General features: G+C 41.8%; 1 protein-coding gene across 1 annotated transcript; it reads left to right on the plus strand.

Moving 5' to 3' along the window:
* Positions 1 to 11,524: 11,524 nt before the first annotated feature.
* On the plus strand, positions 11,525 to 19,694 carry LOC136527366 (choline/ethanolaminephosphotransferase 1-like). The gene is made up of 18 exons (XM_066520073.1): positions 11,525 to 11,811; positions 12,899 to 12,908; positions 12,995 to 13,045; positions 13,196 to 13,273; positions 14,151 to 14,226; positions 14,305 to 14,327; positions 14,426 to 14,526; positions 15,648 to 15,742; positions 15,868 to 15,942; positions 16,187 to 16,262; positions 16,674 to 16,739; positions 17,181 to 17,219; positions 17,315 to 17,399; positions 18,459 to 18,521; positions 18,612 to 18,670; positions 18,768 to 18,820; positions 19,249 to 19,321; positions 19,411 to 19,694. The coding sequence occupies exons 1-18, from the start codon at positions 11,675 to 11,677 to the stop codon at positions 19,430 to 19,432; spliced, it is 1,182 nt and encodes a 393-aa protein (XP_066376170.1). The 5' UTR covers positions 11,525 to 11,674; the 3' UTR covers positions 19,433 to 19,694.
* The last annotated feature ends 732 nt before the right edge of the window (positions 19,695 to 20,426 follow it).

A 20,426-nucleotide genomic window follows, 5' to 3' on the forward strand; every position in this document is an offset into this window, starting at 1 on the left:
TTCTGGTGGGCACAGATGGATCTGTGCATCATTTCCGCTAGATGATTATTACATTATGTTGTTTTATTATCGCACTCTGAACTCTGGTATTGTAATAAATAATTTTCAAGACTCTATGTTATAAGAAATGGATTGTGATGTAAGCTCGTACTTATTATTGGATTCTGGCGGTAAAACGTGGATTGTTTTGAGTTCTCCCTTGGGGTGGGCTCGATGGAACTGTTCGGTTTAGCCACTTCTGGAGTGCTTAGTGTCTAGTAGAAGACAAGCGCCTCCAAAAGTGTGTTATTTCGGGCGGTTCTGCCATAGGTGGTATTAGAGCCAATAATGAGTCTACGAGTTTAGGAACTCTTTTCAAAAATCTAAAATTTGACCAACAAAAACTTTGTGAAAAATATGTTGCGATAAATTACATAAATAATTATAAGTCTTAGCAATATGGTCTATCTAGGATAGTGGCACTAGTTTTATCTAATCAATTTCTACAAGTACACTAACTTACACTGCGTAAGAATCGTTTAGCATCCAGGAAGTGAGTGTGCATTGTGCGTGAATGCCACTATATTCTGGCTTGAGTGAATGAATAGGTCGATGCATGCATCATGAAGAGATTATCTTGTTTAAACTAAACTCCCCCACACGTATAATTTTGGGTAGTGAATTGATAGGATAATAAATGAAAAAATGCTTTAACTCTTAAGAAAAAGCTTTAGCATGTAGCAACTTATCGGGCCTTATCATCTCTCTAGCCTTTTGTTTCTAAATATGGAGGCCTAATCCCTAACGGTGGGTTCCTATCTATTTATAGAAGAACCTGAGGTCCGGTCATGGGAGCACTAGTGTTGGGACAGGCCGTGGTCTTGGTGAAGATCAAGCAGAAAATGGTCGTGGTAATGATAACGGCAATGCCAATGGGGAGAGCCATGAGGCCCCACTCCTTGGCCCTCCTCCTCCACCACCACCACTGCCTCTGATGACCCATGCAGAGATGATGGCCGAGATGTTGGCTGCTCATCATGAGTCAGCCCGTGCCTTGGAGATGCTGGCATAGGCTATTGGTGGCTTTGCTTGTGGAGGCCCCGATGGCAATGGTGGGAACAGGGGTGGTGCTCGCGGTCCCGAGAGGCCCTGCTCCTATTAGGACTTCTTGGGGACACACTTGCCCACGTTCACGCCGACTGCGGAGCCTCTAGACATGGAGCATTGGCTTTGGATTTTGGAACAGAAGTTTTAGCTGCTCAATGTGACTGACGAGCAGAAGGTGTGCTTTGTCGCACGGTAGTTTCTAGGATCTGCCAGTGCTTGGTGGGACACTTTCAATGCCATGTAGCCTATGGACCACCATGTGACTTGGTGGGAGTTTACCACTGCTTTTCGTTAGTACTATATTCCTACTGGTTTGCTGAATAGGAAGTTGTCCAAGTTTCTAGAGCTAAAATAAGGAAATATGTCTGTGATGGAGTATGTGAACAAGTTCAACCATCTTGCACAATATGTTGGGACTCATGTGGACACTAATGAGAAGAAGATGGACCATTTCAATCATGGTCTCTCTTGTATCTTACAAGAGAAGCTGTATACAGGAGACTATCAGACCTTTGGTGTATTGATGAATGCTGCTATTGCTATGGAGGGACTTTAGCGTGACTCTCAGGCTGAGTGGAAGGTACATGTTGTGAGGAGGGTGTCCTATCACTCTCTGAGAGGACTGTCATTCCATCAGACTCAGCAGACTCACTAGACACCGCCTACTCAGTATCGTACACCTACTCAGCAGATGCAGCAATCTCAGGGACAGCAGGTTCCACCTCGTTAGGGGTAGGGGAACAAGCCTGGCGTTTGTTTCAAGTATGACAAAGAAGGCCACTATGCTCATGAGTGCCCCCCTAGAACTAGCCTGCTTAATCTTCTCAGCCTTCAGCCAACTCTCATCTGGTCAAGAGGACTATCATCAGGAAGAAGGTGCCTATGAGCCGCTTTGGACAGGTTAACTTCATAGAGGCTAAGGAGATCCCATAGGGAGAGCCTGTGATGGCTGGTATGTTCACTATTGATTCTCACCTAGCATATGTGTTATTTGATTCTGGTGCATCACATTCATTCATGAGTATGGGGTTTGCACAAAGGCACAATATATCTACTATGGCTATTCCTATTGCCTATAGAATCAGAACCCTAGGTGTGCAGTTGTGCATTAACACTCGGATAGATACAGTGAGACTAGTGCTAATAACTCACTCTTATTGTCTCTAGTTCATGTTGCTGCCTAAGCAAGACATAGATGTAATTTTGGAAATGAACTGGTTGAGAAATTATGGGGTAGTCTTGAACCTTAAGCAGAGAGTTGTTGAGTTAAGGCTTCCTTCTTCTAAGGATAGAATGTCTCTCCTTATGTCCTCAGTCCCCACCTCACCAATTGTTGCTCGTGTAGAAGCTTCCCTTGATCTTGCTTCTACTCTTGTGGTTTGTGAGTTTCTGGATGTCTACCCTAAAGATCTACCTGGGTTACCACCGGATAGGGATGTGGAGTTTGCTATTGAGTTAGAACCTAGTACTACTCCTATTTCATGGCATCCTTACCGCATGGCTACAAAAGAATTGGCTGAGATGAAGAAACAATTAGAGGAATTGTTGGAGAAAGGATTCATCCGTCCTAGTTCTTCACCCTAGGGTTGTCCCGCTATTTTTGTGAAGAAGAAGGACGGCACATTTCGGATGTGTGTGGATTATCGCCCTCTCAATGCGGTAACCATTAAGAACAACTATCATTTGCCTCGTATTGATACTCTGTTCTATCAGTTGGCTGGTGCAAAGGTGTTTTCAAAGATTGATCTTCGTTCGGGGTATCACCAAATTAAAATATGGCTGCAAAATATACCAAAGATAGCTTTCTCTACTAGGTATGGGCTTTATGAATACCTAATCATGTATTTTGGTCTCACCAATGCTCCTGCATTCTTCATGTACCTCATGGACTCAGTTTTCATGCCAGAGTTGGACAAGTTTGTGGTGGTGTTCATTAATGATATTTTGATATATTCTATGAATAAAGAAGAGCATGCCCAACATCTTCGCATAGTCCTGACTCGGTTGCATGAGCATAAGCTATATGCAAAGTTCAGCAAGTGTGAGTTTTGGTTAGATAGAGTGTAGTTTTTGGGGCATGTCCTATCCCTCGAAGGTATCTCTGTGGATCCTAGCAAGGTGCAAGATGTGATAAATTAGAAATCTCCAAAGTTTATGCATCAGATTCGTTAGTTCCTTAGCCTTGCTAGTTATTATCGGCGTTTCATCCTAGAGTTTTCCAAGAGAGCTCAACTAATGACCAGGTTGCTTCAGAAGGATGCCAAGTATGTATGGAGTCCGGCTTGTGAAGAAGCTTTCCAAGCACTGAAGAAGTTCCTTACCTCTGCTCCTGTTCTTGCTCAACCAGATATTGATAGGCCATTTGATGTGTATTGTGATGCCTCTAGGACTAGGCTAGGATGTGTGCTTATCCAGGATGGACGTGTGATAGCTTATGTTTCACGCCAGCTGAAAAAGCATGAGCTAAATTACCCCACCCATGATTTAGAGCTAGCGGTAGTGGTGCACGTTCTAAAAATTTGGAGGCATTACCTATTGGGAAATAAAGTGTATATCTACATGGATCACAAGAGTCTCAAATATATTTTCACTCAAACCAAGCTGAACATGAGGCAATGGAGGTGGCTCAAGTTAATCAAGGACTACAATTTAGAAGTTCATTATCACCCTGGAAAAGCTAATGTGGTAGTTGATGCTTTAAGTCAGAAGTCACATCGGGTCGAGGAAGAATCTCTGCCTCTCACCCATTCTGAAGTGTTAGCTCATATCGCTCTAGTCTCAGATTTACTTGAGCAAATTATTATAGAGCAAAGGTAAGATGCTTTGGAAATTCCTCATATCAAGAAGTTAATTGCCGAAGGACGTGGTCCTCAATTCAGTATTGATGATCAAGGTGTGGTGAAGTTCAAGAACCGATTGCTGGTTCCCTCAAGTGATGAGCTTAAAAGAAAAATTTTGGATGAAGCTCATAACTCCAAACTATCCATTCACCCTGGAAGCAATAAGATGTATCATGATTTGCGTCACTTATATTAGTGTGGCCAAAAATGAAGCAGGACATTACTAAATACATCTTAGAATGTGACATTTGTGGCGTATGCCTAGTTTTCTACAACCCTTGCTTATCCCTGTTTGGAAATGGGAGGATATTTCCATGGATTTTGTTATGGGTTTGCCCCGTATAGCAAAAGGGTATGACTCTATTTGGGTCATTGTGGATCGCCTTACCAAATCTACTCATTTCCTCCTGTGGATACGAGGTATTCAGCCAAGAAGTATGCCAACTTGTACTTTGATCGGGTTGTGACCCTACATGGAGTTTCTCTTACCATTGTTTCTGATAGAGGGTCAGTCTTTGTCTCTCGCTTCTGGGAGCAACTCTAGAAATGCCTTGGTACTCATCTTCTCAGAAGTTCAGCTTATCATCCGCAAACTAATGGTCAGACAAAAAGGGTCAATCAAGTACTTGAAGACATGTTGAGAGCTTGTGTCATTTCTTTTCTAGAAAAGTGGGATGAATGCTTGACTTTAACTGAGTTTTCTTATAACAATAGCTATTAAGAGAACATTCATATGGCACCTTTCGAGGCTCTATATGGCAAGAAATGTAGAACACCACTTAACTAGGTTGAAGTGGGAGACCGTGGTTATTTCGGGCTCGATTTTATCAAAGAAGTCATAGAGCAAGTCAGTGTTATTTAAAGTCATTTAAAAGCAGCCTAGAACCGTCAGAAAACTTATGTAGACAAGAGGAGAAGACCCTTGCAATTCGAAGTCGGTGACCATGTGTATCTCAATGTATCTTCAATGAGAGGTGTGCATCGTTTTGGAGTTCGTGGGAAATTAGCTCATCGTTATGTTGGACCTTATAAAGTTTTGGAATGGTGTGGTTCTGTTGCTTATCATATCCAACTCTCGGATATCTTGTCAATAGTCCATAATGTTTTCCATGTTTCTCAGTTAAAGAAGTGTTTACGGGTTCTGTTGACACAAAAATGTGGCGATGTGATCAACACACAGCAAGCCAGATGATCTTGACGGAGTGAACCCGAAGATCTGCTTAGCTTCAACACAAGAACGGTCGATTTGGGGACCAAAGGTGTGCCAGTCAATTTGACCCTGCAATTGACAAGGAGAGAATAATTAGTAGTTTAAGGTGGAACATGTCGATGTTGTACCACATAGTTCTAATTGTACGACTAGATAGCCGATTCAATAAGGCTATCGACTAAATAGTCGATATCCGGCAATAAAGCAATATAAGAAAACATCATCGGCTAAATAGAACATGATCGATATAAACGTTGAGCCGACAAGTTTGATAAAAAGAGTATAACACGCGAACAACCGACTGTTTACCATAAATAAATCCATAAATAATTTGAATCTAATCTATTATCATTAACAGTAAGGTTCGACTAGATCGATGCAGCTATGATAATGATAACAAACTAAAGCCAAAAAATCTATAAAACCATCTATATCTCAACAGATTCATGAAAACATGCTATACGTGTGAGAACATAGGCAATCGGCTAAAATAGCCAATGCAGGCATCGCAAACAAATAGAGTACATATCTCGATCATGAACAAAACCACTAATCAATAATTTCTAATCTAAAGTCTTACCAGTGAGGTTCGACCGGATTGATGTAGCTATGGTAGTGTCATTAGATTAGATCTCATTAACTAGTGAGTTTATTCAAGATTGAAACATGTCTTTGGATGCATACTATGTTTGATTGGAATATAGATAAAACAACCAATCTAGCAAAATTAGGTCATCAATTATGAGATTTAAAGCGTGACCAGATCAAAGGACGGCCAATTAAGATGATATAATGCCGATCTATCTCTATCTCAATCAGGTGATTTGTTATAATTAATAAAACATTAATTATAACAAGATCGATAACAGGTGAAACAACCAAAAATAGCAAGGAAAATCTTACTAATCTTACCATATTCGATAACTGGTGATATTGTATTAAACAACAAGATCGATAACTTTGATCTATATTATGATTCATAAGAGATTAATCAGCTGATCCAGCTAGGGATGAAAACGGTACGGATATTTTCCGACCGTATTCGAAACCGAATCCATTTAGAGGGGTTGAGATCTATCCGTATCCGAGTCCGGATATCCAACATCCGATACCATATCCATATCCGAATACTCAAATCGCATATTTATAATGTCGATATCCAATCGTATCATATCCGATATAGTTGACACTATCCGTATTCGAATTCGAATCCGGACAGAAATATGAAAACAAATGTAATATCGGTGATATCCGTCCGTATCCGATCCGTTTTCATCCCTAGATCCAGTCTTACAAACTATGATACAGATCGATAACTAACTTATATTATGGCTCATAAAAGATCAATCAGCTGATGCAGCTTTACAAGCACAATACAAGTCGTGACGGTACTCACAAGCAAGCTGGAGGTTGATCCATCGATGCAGCCCTGTTTGCTGAAGAACTCAACGAAAAGCTACATTACTCCTACTCCTAAGGGTTGGCGTGAAGCCAAAAAAGTAAAGACTGATTTTGATTGATGTGTGTGTGTTTTACAATGGCCAGAGGTTTATATTTATATCCTAGGTGGATAAGAATCCTAAAGGGACTTGCCTAACAAAATATATCTAAATAAAGGAAAAAATTAAGATACAATGACTCCACATGTATGCTCATTAATCCTCCGAACCTCTATCATGTTTGTAACCACGCCATGCTGCCATGTATTTCAACACAGGTCCGATTTGACTTCCCTTCCTTCCTCCTCGCGTAAGTAAATATAATCATGTGGCATCTGGGCTTCTTGAAAATGCATGCGGCTCATGGACAGATTCTTGTTACTAAACATAGCTTCTTTGATTGACGTGTCCATGTATGACACCAAGCCGGCCTTGTATACACATATACATGATATATGTCATTGCTTCTTATCCTTGATGTGCACCTGGACGTCAATAAAATAATATTCCTTTCACCTCCAGTCACGTATACGTATATGCGTATATTTCCAATTGGACTTATCTTGCATCCTCATCACGTCAGCAGTCAGGAGTCAGGAAGCTTCGTGTCTCCATCCAAAGATATGTTGATTTATTTCCTTATGTAGCCCGACCAAATAATATTAAAATATTCCTTCTTCATTAGTTGATCTGTTTAGCCTTGCACGTGAGTCTTACCATATATAACTGGCCAAATATATTAATTGGCCACACTTGCATGAATACCCATAATAGCCAAACATGCAAGTCTAATGATCACATATACATGTATATCTCCTATGTTTTAATCTTGTTGGTATCCAAGTCAAGCATAGCTCGTAGAGCACTTGGGCTTTTAGCCTTTTCTATTTGCCTTGCCGGTTGCCCACTCCGATATGTACAGGTGACGCTAGCTGTTTGATATTTTGCTGAAATCCAACTTGATGCCAACGATATCTCCTTCGCTGCTTCATGTGAAGAGGTCTCTACGTGAGGCTTCTCCGAAAATATACTAGAGAATATTTACGGGCCAGCTCATAAATATACATCAATTAGAAGATCTTTCTTGCTTTCAACATCATCGGTCGATCTCTTCCTTTCTAGAGAAAGCTTACCAAATTTTAGTGTAAACAGGTTCCCACTAAAATAGTGGAAATTGAAGGACTCCCTCTCCAACCGGATCTTTCTTATAGCATCCTGTCAAAATCTTGGATGAAAAAGAAAGGGTAACGAGAAACAAAGTGGTAAAATTTTATAAAGTCCAATGGCAAAACCATTCGGAGGACGAAGCAACGTGAAAACAGGAGAGTTATATTCTGGAGCATTATCCCCACCTTCTCCCCCAAAATATCAAGGTAATGGCTTAAGTTAAAAGTTTACTTCTTATCACTTTTTTCCACACTAGGCACTCACATGAAATCTCGGGATGAGATTTTGTTTAAGGAGGGAGAGCTGTAACACCCTCGGTATTACGCCCTAAACAAATTACTAAAATATGTCATAAGCATCATGTCTATGTAATAATGCATGTGGTGGAATATGTGGATAAAATTTTTAACCTAAGATGATCAGTAAAAACCGTTAAATGAGAAGCTATTCAATAATGCATATATATCAAGTAGGGCTTAAAACTAATTTTTATTGAACAAAAATGCTATAGAACATATATGTGGCACTTAAATAAAGTTTGGAATATGAACATGATAGATGACAATGAAATCCTTGCTGTTGAAAAACAACATTGCTAGCTAATATTTTTAATAGCCTAGAAATACAATTTGGAATCAAGTTCAGCTTAAAAAAACTTTGAATTTTTAAAGTACGTTGACAGCTAGACAATGCTATGTTTAGCAATTTATTTTGTGAAATCGAGTTAAGAAGTGGTGTCGTATTTTAGCTCAGGTTGGTAGCCTCATATCCCCTCTGGAGCATGGTGAAGATGGTTTAGGTTCCAGAGCAACCGTTTAGTTTTTATAGGCGCTTTAAAATTTGTGCAAGACATGATTTCGGACTAATTCACCGGGTGAACGCGGTCACCATGCCTCGGGGCACTACGTCGCCACACCGGCTCGCTCTGCATGCGCACGCGCGCTGCCATGCGTGTCCGGCTGTGATTGCCCTGGCCTGACCGCCACTGGCTCTGCCGCGTGGAGCCACTGCTGATGCTCGCATGACCGGGCAGCGCTGCAGCCTGCCTCGCCGTGCTACCGCACCACCGACCTGCCTCATGCTATGACACAGCTGCTGTCGTTGCCGTCGCATCCGCGCCTGTCCCCTATGCCTATACCCCACTACTGCCAAGCTCTAATTTTTCGCTTTTTCCGCCGCCGTGATGATAAGGCCACGTCCGACCATGGACGAGGGCAGCCCTCCTACCGTTCCTCCTGAGCCTATTCACCTGCACCACTAGCTTCGCCTTGCCTCCCTCTCCACCTTGCGCACGCCAGTGGAACCGCTACAGCCTCCCCGTCGCCGCTAACACGACCACGCCACCGCGGTGCGCCGTCGCATGGCTCGGCCGCACGTGGCCACACCTCCTCCGCCATCCTCCACCCAAACCGTCACCTCGCCTAGGTCCACGGTAGTCTACTGATGCTCCCTCGCTAGCCAGTTAGGTTCTTAGGTGCTCTGGTTCACCGGGGCAGCCGCGCCACCGTCGTGGACGGCCACGCGCCGCGGCAGCTGGCTCCAGCGAGTCTCGCCGCCCCGTGTTGCCGCTTAGCATAGCCGCTCGGGTCGGGGAGGGTGACCGACCCGATATGTGGGCCGGCGCATGTCCCAGGTGGTCGGTGCGACCGTGCTGTGTCGCCGTTCGCCACGCCGCTGTGCACTAAGCCACCGGGGGTGCGCATGGGTGAATTAGGGAAAGGACGGGGGTTAAGTGAGAAGGTCTGAGAGAGGGAGAAATAGTGTTAGCACTTAGTTATGATTTGGGAAGAAGTGTGAGGCCTCTTTTGCAAAAGCGCCAACGCGCGTGGGACTCCCCCGTCCGCGGGCCGCTGCGCGGGCGCTACGTCACGTAGGTCACGCGGGAGATTGGTTTTTCTTTTTCTAGGAATTAGTGAATGGTTTTGTAATTTAATTTCTAAACTGATCTTTGGTAATTAATATAAAATCATGCAGGTGTCTAAAAATTATGAAACAAATTTTGTTACGTTCTTAAAATTATGATCTATCTGTTGGTGTATTTAGTTCATATTTATATGTGTTGACACTAGAAGCTATTAAATCGTTTGAAAGTGCTTCATATTATTAAGTTAATCATTGTATGAATTTTTATGGTAAATTGGTGATAGTTTAGTCATGAAATATTTATGGTAGCTTCATTGTATTATTATGTGCTCACTGTAATTTTTGTGGCCTTAGAATAGACTAAGCATTGGGGTAGTTAAATGTTCTTTGTTTCAAAATACATTAAATCTTTAGTAGAAATAAAGATATACCCTTAATTTGCAAAGCTAAGTGTTTGTTAGTGAATCCAACATTTTGCTTGGTGAATATGATAGTTAGCTTAGTATCTTAGTCATTAGAGCTAAGTTTAGTAGCTTGATAGGTGTATTCTTATTTTAGGACTTACTATTAGTAATGTTTTTTGCAAATAAAAAGGAACACAGCAAACCATATTGCCTATCATACTCTTTGGAGTCGGAAAACTACTCCCTCTAGTCGGGTAAGTCTTGCTGAGTACATTGTGTACTCAGGATTTATTCTACCCTGTTGCAGGGTGCAAGCTTGAGGAGTTAGCTCTTGTGTGGAGGATTCTTCTGGTGGGCATAGATGGATCCGTGCATCGTTTTCGCTAGATGATTATTACATTCCGCTATTTCATTATGGCACTCTGAACTCTGGTATTGTAATAAATAATTTTCAAGACTCTATGTTGTAAGAAATGGATTAAGTGATGTAAGTTCGTACTTATTATTGCATTCTGGCGGTAAAACGTGGATTGTTTCGAGTTCTCTCTTGAGGTGGGCTCGACGGAATTGTTTAGTTTAGCCACTTTCGAGGTGCTTAGTGTCTAGTGGAAGACAAGCGTCTTCGAAAATGTGTTATTTCGAACGGCTCTGCACACATGACCTGCGTCTTCCACATTGGATGATTGGTCCTGGTGAGCTTCTCAGTAACGGGGAGGAAGCCGAGAGGAGAGATAGCAGCAAACATTGCGGAGAAGGATGGGAGCGCCATGTTTGAGTTCCGCTAGGAATGACGCTCTGAATACCATATGAGAAATGAGGGAACGAGATACCCTCTTATTAGGGATCTCGGTTGTGTGTTATATTGAGCCGAGAACAGCCCCCGGCGTGACTTGTACATCAAGCATGAGATTACAACGAGCTCAAGATAGACCCTATCCAAACAACCTTCATCTACAAGCCAGGAACCCCCTCTACACGTCGGGCTCCTTGGCTCACGCCGAACTAACCTTATCATCTAAGAGCATCGTTTGCAAACAAACACTTAGATTCCCGTGACGAGCCACAGCTATCGCTTGGCGGCCAGTGCCCTTAAACAAAACACCACCCCTATTATTCCAAATCGATTTTGTCATGCCAAACAGAATAGTGGGATAGGATCATCGGAACGTCCACATCAGATTCGTGATGCATGCGTGCCAGCATTGGTAGCCAAATGCATATATAGCGTCGAATTAAAAAAAGATATACCATTTGAAAATATGATTTAAAATTGGTCCATTTTTTTAAAAAAAAAATAAATCGACCGCGGAGATCCACGTTGCTCAGTTTTGAGTAGGAGACAGACAGGTGTCATCTTCCCGTCGGACCCAAAAGGTTCCCAGTCTCGTACTCAAACCGCACGGGCCCCACGCCATACACGGACGCGTGACGAATATACCACGCGTTGCCTTGGGCAAGATCCGCTCCCCTCCAGGCTCCAGACCTCGCCTTCTCGCCGCTCGCGGAACCGCCGCCGCCACCACACCACTCTCCAGCCCCGCCGCCGCCGCAATCGCATCCTCTTCTCGGCCTTGCAGAGCTTCTCGACCACCCTCGGTCCCCTCCACCTCCGAGCACCCCCGCTCCGCCCTCGCCCGGCGCCGGCGGGGAACCCGACCGAGCAGGATGGGGTTTATCGGCGCGCACGGCGTGGAGACGCTGAAGCGGTACAGGTACAGCGGGGAGGACCGCTCGGTGGTGGCCAAGTACGTGCTCCAGCCCTTCTGGAGCCGATGCGTCACCCTCTTCCCGCTCTGGATGCCGTGAGTAGTCTCCATCCCCTCTCTTTGTGCTGCGTGTGAGCGACTGAGCGCTCCAGTTCACGACCTACTATTGTTCTAATAGTGGTTAGTCCGCGCGTGTTTGTCCTGTGACTAGTTCCAAATCCTGTTTGGGTGTTCGATTGGTCTCCTTCTGCGTGGCTTCTATTGGTAGGGGTCGAGTAGTTGCTGCGTCTGCCCATTCCCCAATTTGTAAGGGCAGTAACAAGTATTGCTATGTACGATCTCCCGAGAAGGATTAGTTGTTTGTGCTTGGCTGTTGTTGTGGAATATTTGAATTTGAGATGCGCGGAACGCTGCGTAGGTTGTTCCGCACAAGATCACTATGGTCTATGGGAGGGAATATTTCAGAAGGTATAAGGAGGCGCTTAAGATCAAGGAATTAATACGGCTGACATCTGGTTCTTATCTGAAACTGAATGGATTTACAGGTAGTTGTGTACGGAGTATGTGTGTTAGCTTGTTATGGTATTTTACTGTTTCCATTTTTTAGTAGCCGGTGGATTCTATGCCACAAAGCAATAATAATTGCATGCACTCACCTGCTGCTAAGTGTTTGCTTGTCCCCCTGGTTTGGTGAGCAAATGTAGAAGTTTTCCTAATTATATTTGGGCAGTGAGAGGGGGGTGGGGGGGGGGGGGGGGGGGGGGGGGGATAACTTTCCAAAATGCTCACCTTCTCCTGGTGTAAGCTTACTCCCACATGTGAACAATGAGTTTTGACTAGATGATTTTCTTGTACAACCAAGCAATTGTGACCTGGTGGAGAGCAAACAGCAAAGTGCTCTTAGGCACCATGTTGCAGAATCTGACTTTTTGTCAATTAAGCTTAACGAATTGGCAGGACCACTGCCTTTCAATTAAGCAAAAAGAGAGTTTATGTACAAGATCACAGCTTGACCGCCGAACACAGAATCCCCATCGCAACACCTAAGCTCTCACCCCTGTGTTAAATCAAGCTTTAGCACAGTGCAAGCATCAAGTTTCATGTTGCGCTTTGTTCTTTCCCTATCAAAACTTCTGTGCTAACTTATAATTTTCTTCATTTGCATGTATGGATTCACAAATAGACCAAACATGGTAAGGGATCGATGACCACAATGTCCATTCTTTGTTGGATTCATCTCATCTGGTGCAGTACATGGTTATGCTTTCCAACATTTCAGATCACACTCACAGGATTTTCGTTTCTAGTTCTATCAGCGCTGCTTGGCTATGTAAGTGTCTCTTTTGCTTGAACTAGTTGCAATTTTGTGAAGCTGTTAACCGGCTGTTAAGATCCCAACCTGTGCGTCTTTTGATGCATTCTATATCATGATAGAACCCATCATTTTTTTAAGTTGTTGCTATGGTGACCACTTATGCAGATATATTCGCCTCGCCTTGACACTGCTCCCCCTAGGTGGGTCCATCTTGCCCATGGATTACTCCTCTTCTTGTACCAGGTCTGTGAAACTTACTAATTATGAGAATCTAAATGGACAATTAAGTCTTTTTTCTGCTTCCTTTTCCCCCTCATTTGATTACCAAATAGTAATACATTGCCAAGCAAGAGTATTTCAATTTAAAAGTTTTTGAATGCCCTGCTTTTCTTATCTTGGGATTTAGTTTCCTCCCAAGAGAGAGAAGAACCCAGGCAAACAAGGGGATTGTGTCAGTGTTAACTTTAGGATTTATGGCTAACTTATGTGGAATGAGGTGTGCTTTGTTGTTCTAGGTGGTTTAAAAATGAGTTTCATGTCAGCTTTTGCGGAACAGTCTTTGCAGCTTAGTTGTAGGTCTAGAAAATTCAATTGTAAGGGCTCAATTTAAACATGCTTTGGAATGGTCAAAATTAATAGTCACTGTCGGAAAAGATAATGGAACATGTTTCATTCAGTTAAATGAGAAAGACACTCTTTTGGCACTCGCCGATGTACTAATTAGCATTAACCCTGTGCCCTTTCTGTGTTTTATTAGACTGGTACAATTTACTTTGCACTTTGCATTATTGGTACCATGCATCATCCAAAGTTTCAAACCTGTTTTGTAAACAACTATGACATTATATTAAATCTTGAGATGCAAACAACTTGGTAAACTCTAGTCTGTTCATATTAGCCAGAATGTATTTTGACATAGTATCTCCTTATTGACATTAAAAAGAAGTCCAGAATTTTATTTTTTCTATTTTGTTATCTGCTGGTATGCATAATGGTTCACTGGATGCCTGATTAAACTGGTGACTATGATGCCAGCTTGCTCATAAATTTGATAGAGTTTAATAAACTATATTGTCCTATAGCATCTTGCCTTGACGGTATAATATTGCCTCCATGCTAGACTTTTGATGCTGTTGATGGTAAACAAGCGAGGCGTACTAGCTCATCAAGCCCTCTTGGAGAACTTTTTGATCATGGTACTTTTTAGCCCTCATTTTCCCTTTTCCTATCTCTATTAGCATGGCATCTTACATCTCTAAATTGCCATTTTACAGGATGTGATGCACTTGCCTGTGCTGTAAGGATTTTCTAAGCCCTTACACCTTTTCCTCCTTTGACAGCCCTTACACCTTTTCCTCCTTTGACCTTTGAGATGTTTCTCTGATTTGTTGTTAGTTTGAAGCTTTGGCCCTTGGAAGCACCTTGATGTGTGGAGGATGGACATTCTGGTTCTGGGTGGTTGCTGCTGTCCCGTTCTATCTTGCAACCTGGGAACAGTAAGACCCTTGAAACCCATTTGGTGTGTACATACTCTAATTTGAGCAAAATTTGGTATTTCCGCCCCAAATGTTACTATGTGTTCTGAATTTCTGATCACTCAATCAAATGATTAGATTTCACAGTGCTTGCTATAGTAAAAGCTTCTTAGGCTTATAGGCTCTGTACCTATTGTGGCATTAAGTTATCTCAACGTTATCTAGCTTGAATGCTGGTGAATTTCTTTTGCATGTTATTGTTTAATGTGCCATGGGAATATAATATGATAAAATGTGACAAAATAGCTCTAATGTGGATTGCTTCATGGTTACTTCCAGTCTTCCACAATATCTAGGGAACACATTGGTGACGTGGTGTTTTTTCCCCCATTTTCTTAACAAGTATGACAGTGTCTAAAAAAGTGCTAAGGCGTAGACTGTCAGTGGGGTGAGGTCGTGCCTATCGCCTCATCATTGATTAGGGGGGCTACTCTGATCAGGCGCTAGACGGGGTGGATGGTGCTTAGAACCTCAGTGCCACCTAGGCAGCCTAGAATGCCGAATTTTGAAATAGTGGTAGATGATTGCTCTACTTTGGTTCATGCTGAATGGCTCCTCATTTTTCTATATTTATACGACATATTGCCTCTTGTTTCTTCTAGTTAGGGAAAGTACTTTGGTGTCGCTTTATAGGTGGATCTTGAGACAATTTAACAGACAACAAGTGGTCTCGTAGACTTGTAGAATTTAACAATCATTAGTTTATGCATGGAAGAAAACAATGTTTTGAGTTGCATACCAATAACAACTCCAACAATAGTACACAAAGTAGTATCATATTCCTAGATTTAACAATACCTCTTTCTATCACCTCCTCCCCTCTCCTCCACATCATAACAAAATCCTATGTGGCATTTCATGAGACAGCCTATGAGGCAGCTGGTGTTTACCAATGTACTTGACCTTGTGTCTTCTGTTGTTGCAAATGATTTCACACAAGAAAATTTATAGGTTTCAGTCATTAGTTTTACATCTTGTATTGCTGAACTGATGTTCTTAATGTTTAATTTTTATGTCTGCTAATCCATGATATTAACAAAGGTCTGTCTGCTATTTATCGGTATTTACCCGTGTGTCACCAGCTTCTTTACAAACACACTCATTCTTCCTACAATAAATGGACCAACGGAGGGCCTGATGCTGATCTATGTATCCCATTTGTTTACATTTCTTACTGGTAATTTCCCCTATAAGCAAATCTTGATATGCATTAACTTTCTTCGTCAAATCTCTGTTACATTCTTGATTGTTCTAAAATCAGAACGTTTACTGCAATTCATGTTGTTTGTTCTCTTAATCTAGGCGCTGAATGGTGGGCACAGGATTTTCGGAAATCACTACCCTTTTTGGGTTGGATTCCACTTCCATTTCTTTCTGGTATGTACTCTTGGGACTATGAGATGACTGTCACCATTTTATGCGAACACAGCATTACTTTTTCCTTTATGCCTTATTGGCATGATATTTGACTGCAAGCATATAAGTATTTCTGTGCTCTCTGCTACAATGCGATATCTGTTTCTTTAGTCAACTGAGTCTGTTTGCCAGAAGCACAATGCTCACGGCCTCACATAATTATTACTGTAATTATTTCTAAAGTTCTTCCTTTTGCTTGTTTCAGAAATCGAAATCCCCTTGTATGTTCTTGTGCTGATTCTTATGATTGTATGTGCCGTTATACCTACTGTTAGATCCAAGTAAGCTTCTCTTCCTTTTCCTCTACTCCCTAACTGCTCTTTGCATTGAGCATCCAGAACTATTATGGAACTACACATAAATGCTGATTCGTCCTGTTTCTTGAAGTGATAAATGTAACTAGTGACTTTGGGACATTCACCTCAGTACAAAGCAATAATGATAATTGATAAATGTAACTGTGATACGTATCTCATATTTGCTAATGATTAGTTCTAACAATATGTTACTGTCCTTTGTATTCGTTCCCCAGAACTGCTTGCAATATCCTTCCATTTTCATAAATCGTCACTTTCCTTTGCTAGCGATTTCAATAAAATTTACCACAATGTGGAGCAAGAATAATAGTTAATTAATGTAATTGTGTTGCATATGATCAATCATTGCTTAGAAGTGATTCTTTTGTTGTCCAGTGTCAGCAATGTCCAAGAGGTAGTTGAGACGCGAAAAGGAAGCATGGTATTAGCATTAGCCATGGTAAGCTTTTGACTTTTCCCATATGCGGACAGTATATTGGCTTGCTACTGTGCTTTTGGAAACAGTAAGCGATAATACATTTGAAAATATTAAACCCTAAGCAAGGAAGGGTTAGTTTTTTTTAAAAAAAAGAAATGTGTATTCTTTTGCATACATTTTTCAACTTTGTTCCCATTAATATAACTTTATTTTCCATGAAGTTTATATGTGTTTGCATTGCCAGTGCTGAAAAAGCTATAGATAATCTAGTTCCCTCCAGAGCATTTATAGCCTCCTAGAACATCTAAGTTGTCAATGTGAGAACTCCGCTTTTGTTTCAATATTATTGCCTCTTTAGTTTATATTACATAACTATCTTGTATTTGGCAGTCTCAGGTTGCATGTGCTGTTATTTTATATTAATGTTTGTTTTCTTACTGTTTTTTATTACTTGGCTGCAGATCCTTCCCTTTTATTGCACTGTTAGCTGGAGTTGCTATCTGGTATGCCAACTGAAAAATGTATCATTGTTTATTGTATAGGATAGAGCTTCGGAAATATATATGATACACTTAGGTCCCTGTTATTTGTTGTGCAGGTCTTATCTTTCTCCTTCAAGTATAATGAGGAACCAACCACATTTGCTCGTAATTGGAACTGGCTTTAATTTTGGATATTTGGTGGTAAGTTTCATTGCTGTTGTTTTTTGTTCTTAGATTATTTAGCTTAGGAAAAAGTTCAAATTACTCCCGCCAAGTTTGTCCTATATCCACATAACCCCCTAAACTAACATTTGGTTCAATTTACTCCCTCCAACTATTTCAGTTGGTCTAGTTTACCCCTTAACAAGATTTTTTTTTTTTGTGTTCTGCACATGTAAATTGAGTTTTAATATCGAATTTTGTGAGGTAATAGAGGACATCATAAGTTATGTTAGAAAAAATATATCTTAATTTTTGGGCACTATTTTGATAGCTTAGGAAATTTAATAATAAATTAACACTAGAGATACAATATCGTACAAAACATATTGATGAAAAATGAATAATGTATTTTTCTAGCACAAAATATATGTCATCACCTCACAAAATCTGAAACTTAAAAACACAATTTGTACATAGAGAAACAAAAAAGAAAAATGTAAATTGGACCAAATGTTAGTTTAGAGGGTTATCTGGCCAGGTCAAACTTGTGTGTGTGTGTGTGTGTGGGGGGGGGGGGGGGGGGGGGGGGGGGGGGGGGGCGCTAACATGTGCCACCAATAAAAACGGAGGAGGATATATATAAAAAACATCAATAATAAACAGAGTTTTATATTTAGGCTTCGAAAATTTAATTTGCTGAAGTTCCTTATGATTTAATTTTGTAAGGCGGGATTGATTGGAAATAGCAACCTCGCCACTACCCAGGACCCAGGTCACACAAAAGTCATCTCAGTCTCATTAGTACTGCTGATATAGAATATAAAATAACAGCACATGCAACCTGACAGAATATAAAATAACAGCATACACAAAAGCCTCAGGTTTGATTGGAATGCATGAGCCAAGCAGTGCACCTGATGACTCATATGAACATCAGATTAGACTGGACTTAATTTCTGTTGTTGCATGATGCCTTTAGTAATGTGTGGTTTTCTGAAGGGACAAACTCAGTGCAATACTTACACACTATCACTCATTTTGTTTATATCTACAAATACTGCTCATCATCTTATAATGTGAATAATCATCTTTGAGCAGGGAAGAATGATACTTGCTCATTTGTGTGATGAGCCCAAAGGTCTAAAATCTGGGATGTTCATGGTATGGCTTTGAAGTCTCCTGTCTTCTCATCTTTATTAGGTGCCAAGTGTAGGCCACTTTTTAAGTACTGACTAAAACCTCTTGTTTCAGTCTCTGGTGTTTCTTTGTTTTCCGATTGCAAATGCTCTCATTGCAAAGATCAACGATGGGTAAGCTCTTAATGTGTTTATTCCACCTAGTACTGGTAACATCTGAAAGACAGCTCTTTTATGTTTACACTAAATGACTCGATCTTCTTACTGGCAGGAGTCCTTTAGTTGATGAGCTTGTGCTGCTGCTTCTTTATTGTGCATATACAGGTGAACTTGAGCATTTTCAGTTTCATACTTGCATCTTATGATCATTTCTATGGAATCTTTCCTAGGCACTAACATTCGGTTTGTCCACTCTGTTCAATAGTATCATGCTTTGTGGGCCTAAAGAGCCCGTTTAGATTTATAAAGTGCTATTTCAGATAGTACATTCTCATTTCCTAGCAATGGATCACTAGCACCATAAAACTTTACCTTTTTCTTCGTATTGCTGTTATACTGGGTATGATCAGGGAAGACCAACATCTACGCATGTGGCATTCTCATGCTCATAGCATGTAACTTTGCATCTCAAAGTCTGTACTGTGTTAACATCTATCTTCTGGGACTATTATCCTTTTTATGTCGATATTTCTGCTTGGTTATCTGTTCACACTCAGCGTTTTACATATCACTGCTCCATTTTCCTGTGACAGTGGGTCTTTACCTACACCTTGCCGTTTCGGTTGTGCATGAAATCAAGGATGCTCTTGGAATCTATTGCTTCAGGTATGGAAACCTCTGTGGCCTACTGTTCAGCAAACTTCTATGCTTAACTGTTAACCAACTTTTTTCACTGCTGCTGGTACTGCTGACAGGATAACTAGGAAGGAGGCTTGAATTTGTTGTAGTCCAGATATATATTACTTCTCAAGTGCTAGCAAATTCGTCACCGTGGACGCTGGAAGTGTGCCCCTGGAAACGCCACAACCATCTGTTTGTTGTGCGGGGAGGGATCTAGGAATTGTATTGCATAGTTTATCTTCATACAACAGTAATGTACATTACGTGGGTTGCAGATGTATGGTAGTAATAGGGTCCTTAGAAGATATACGATGAAAATCATGCTCGGAGAAAGTAATCATAGCAGGTGATTGTCTCAGTGTTTTCGGTTCTCAAAATCTATGTTGAGTATGGTTGCTCATCTGCTACAGTTTCTGCCGTCAAGACCGTTTCTTTAGGCTTCTTTGTGATGACAAGGGAATTTGGCCAAGCCTGACGGCTGAACGCGGCGGCCCGTGGCATCTGATAGCTATCGACGGCCTCTTTTCCGTCGCGTGGGCCGTACTTCGGGGAAGAAAGGAAAGAAACAGTAATGGCGGCCTTGGGCCCTCATTCTCAGGCCCAGTTTGCTATGCTTATTAGCCTATCGGGCTCCTCACGGCTCAGCAACCTGACCTGTACAAAAAAAAATGGGCCGATATATATTGTGGAGTTTACCAGCATCGTTAGCACCGTTCTCCTTGTATTCGACAAAACACACACAAATAACAGCGACCAGTGGGCAAGTTGTGAATGCCAATTGGCAAATGGCGATGCTCGGCCACCAGAAAAATGGTGATCATGAAAAAAAAAGCGACGTTGGCGGCTTCTCCCGGAGCCGCAATGATACAGACCGTGCCACCATGGCCGTACCTACGCCGAGGACACCGACCACCGCAGCCCCGCACATGAGAAGCCGAGAACGAGAGCGTACGCACGCGTCGCTGGCCCCTCCCTCCCCGCCCCCGACGCGTCCGCTTCCTGCGCGCCCATACCGGTCCCGAGAGGCTAGAGAGCCCGTCCGGCCGAAATCATTGGCCTCCAGAGCTCGTGCAGCGTCGCCAGCCCAAAC

The sequence above is a fragment of the Miscanthus floridulus genome, chromosome 19, assembly GCF_019320115.1.
Source record: "Miscanthus floridulus cultivar M001 chromosome 19, ASM1932011v1, whole genome shotgun sequence".
Classification (NCBI taxonomy): Eukaryota; Viridiplantae; Streptophyta; class Magnoliopsida; order Poales; family Poaceae; genus Miscanthus; species Miscanthus floridulus.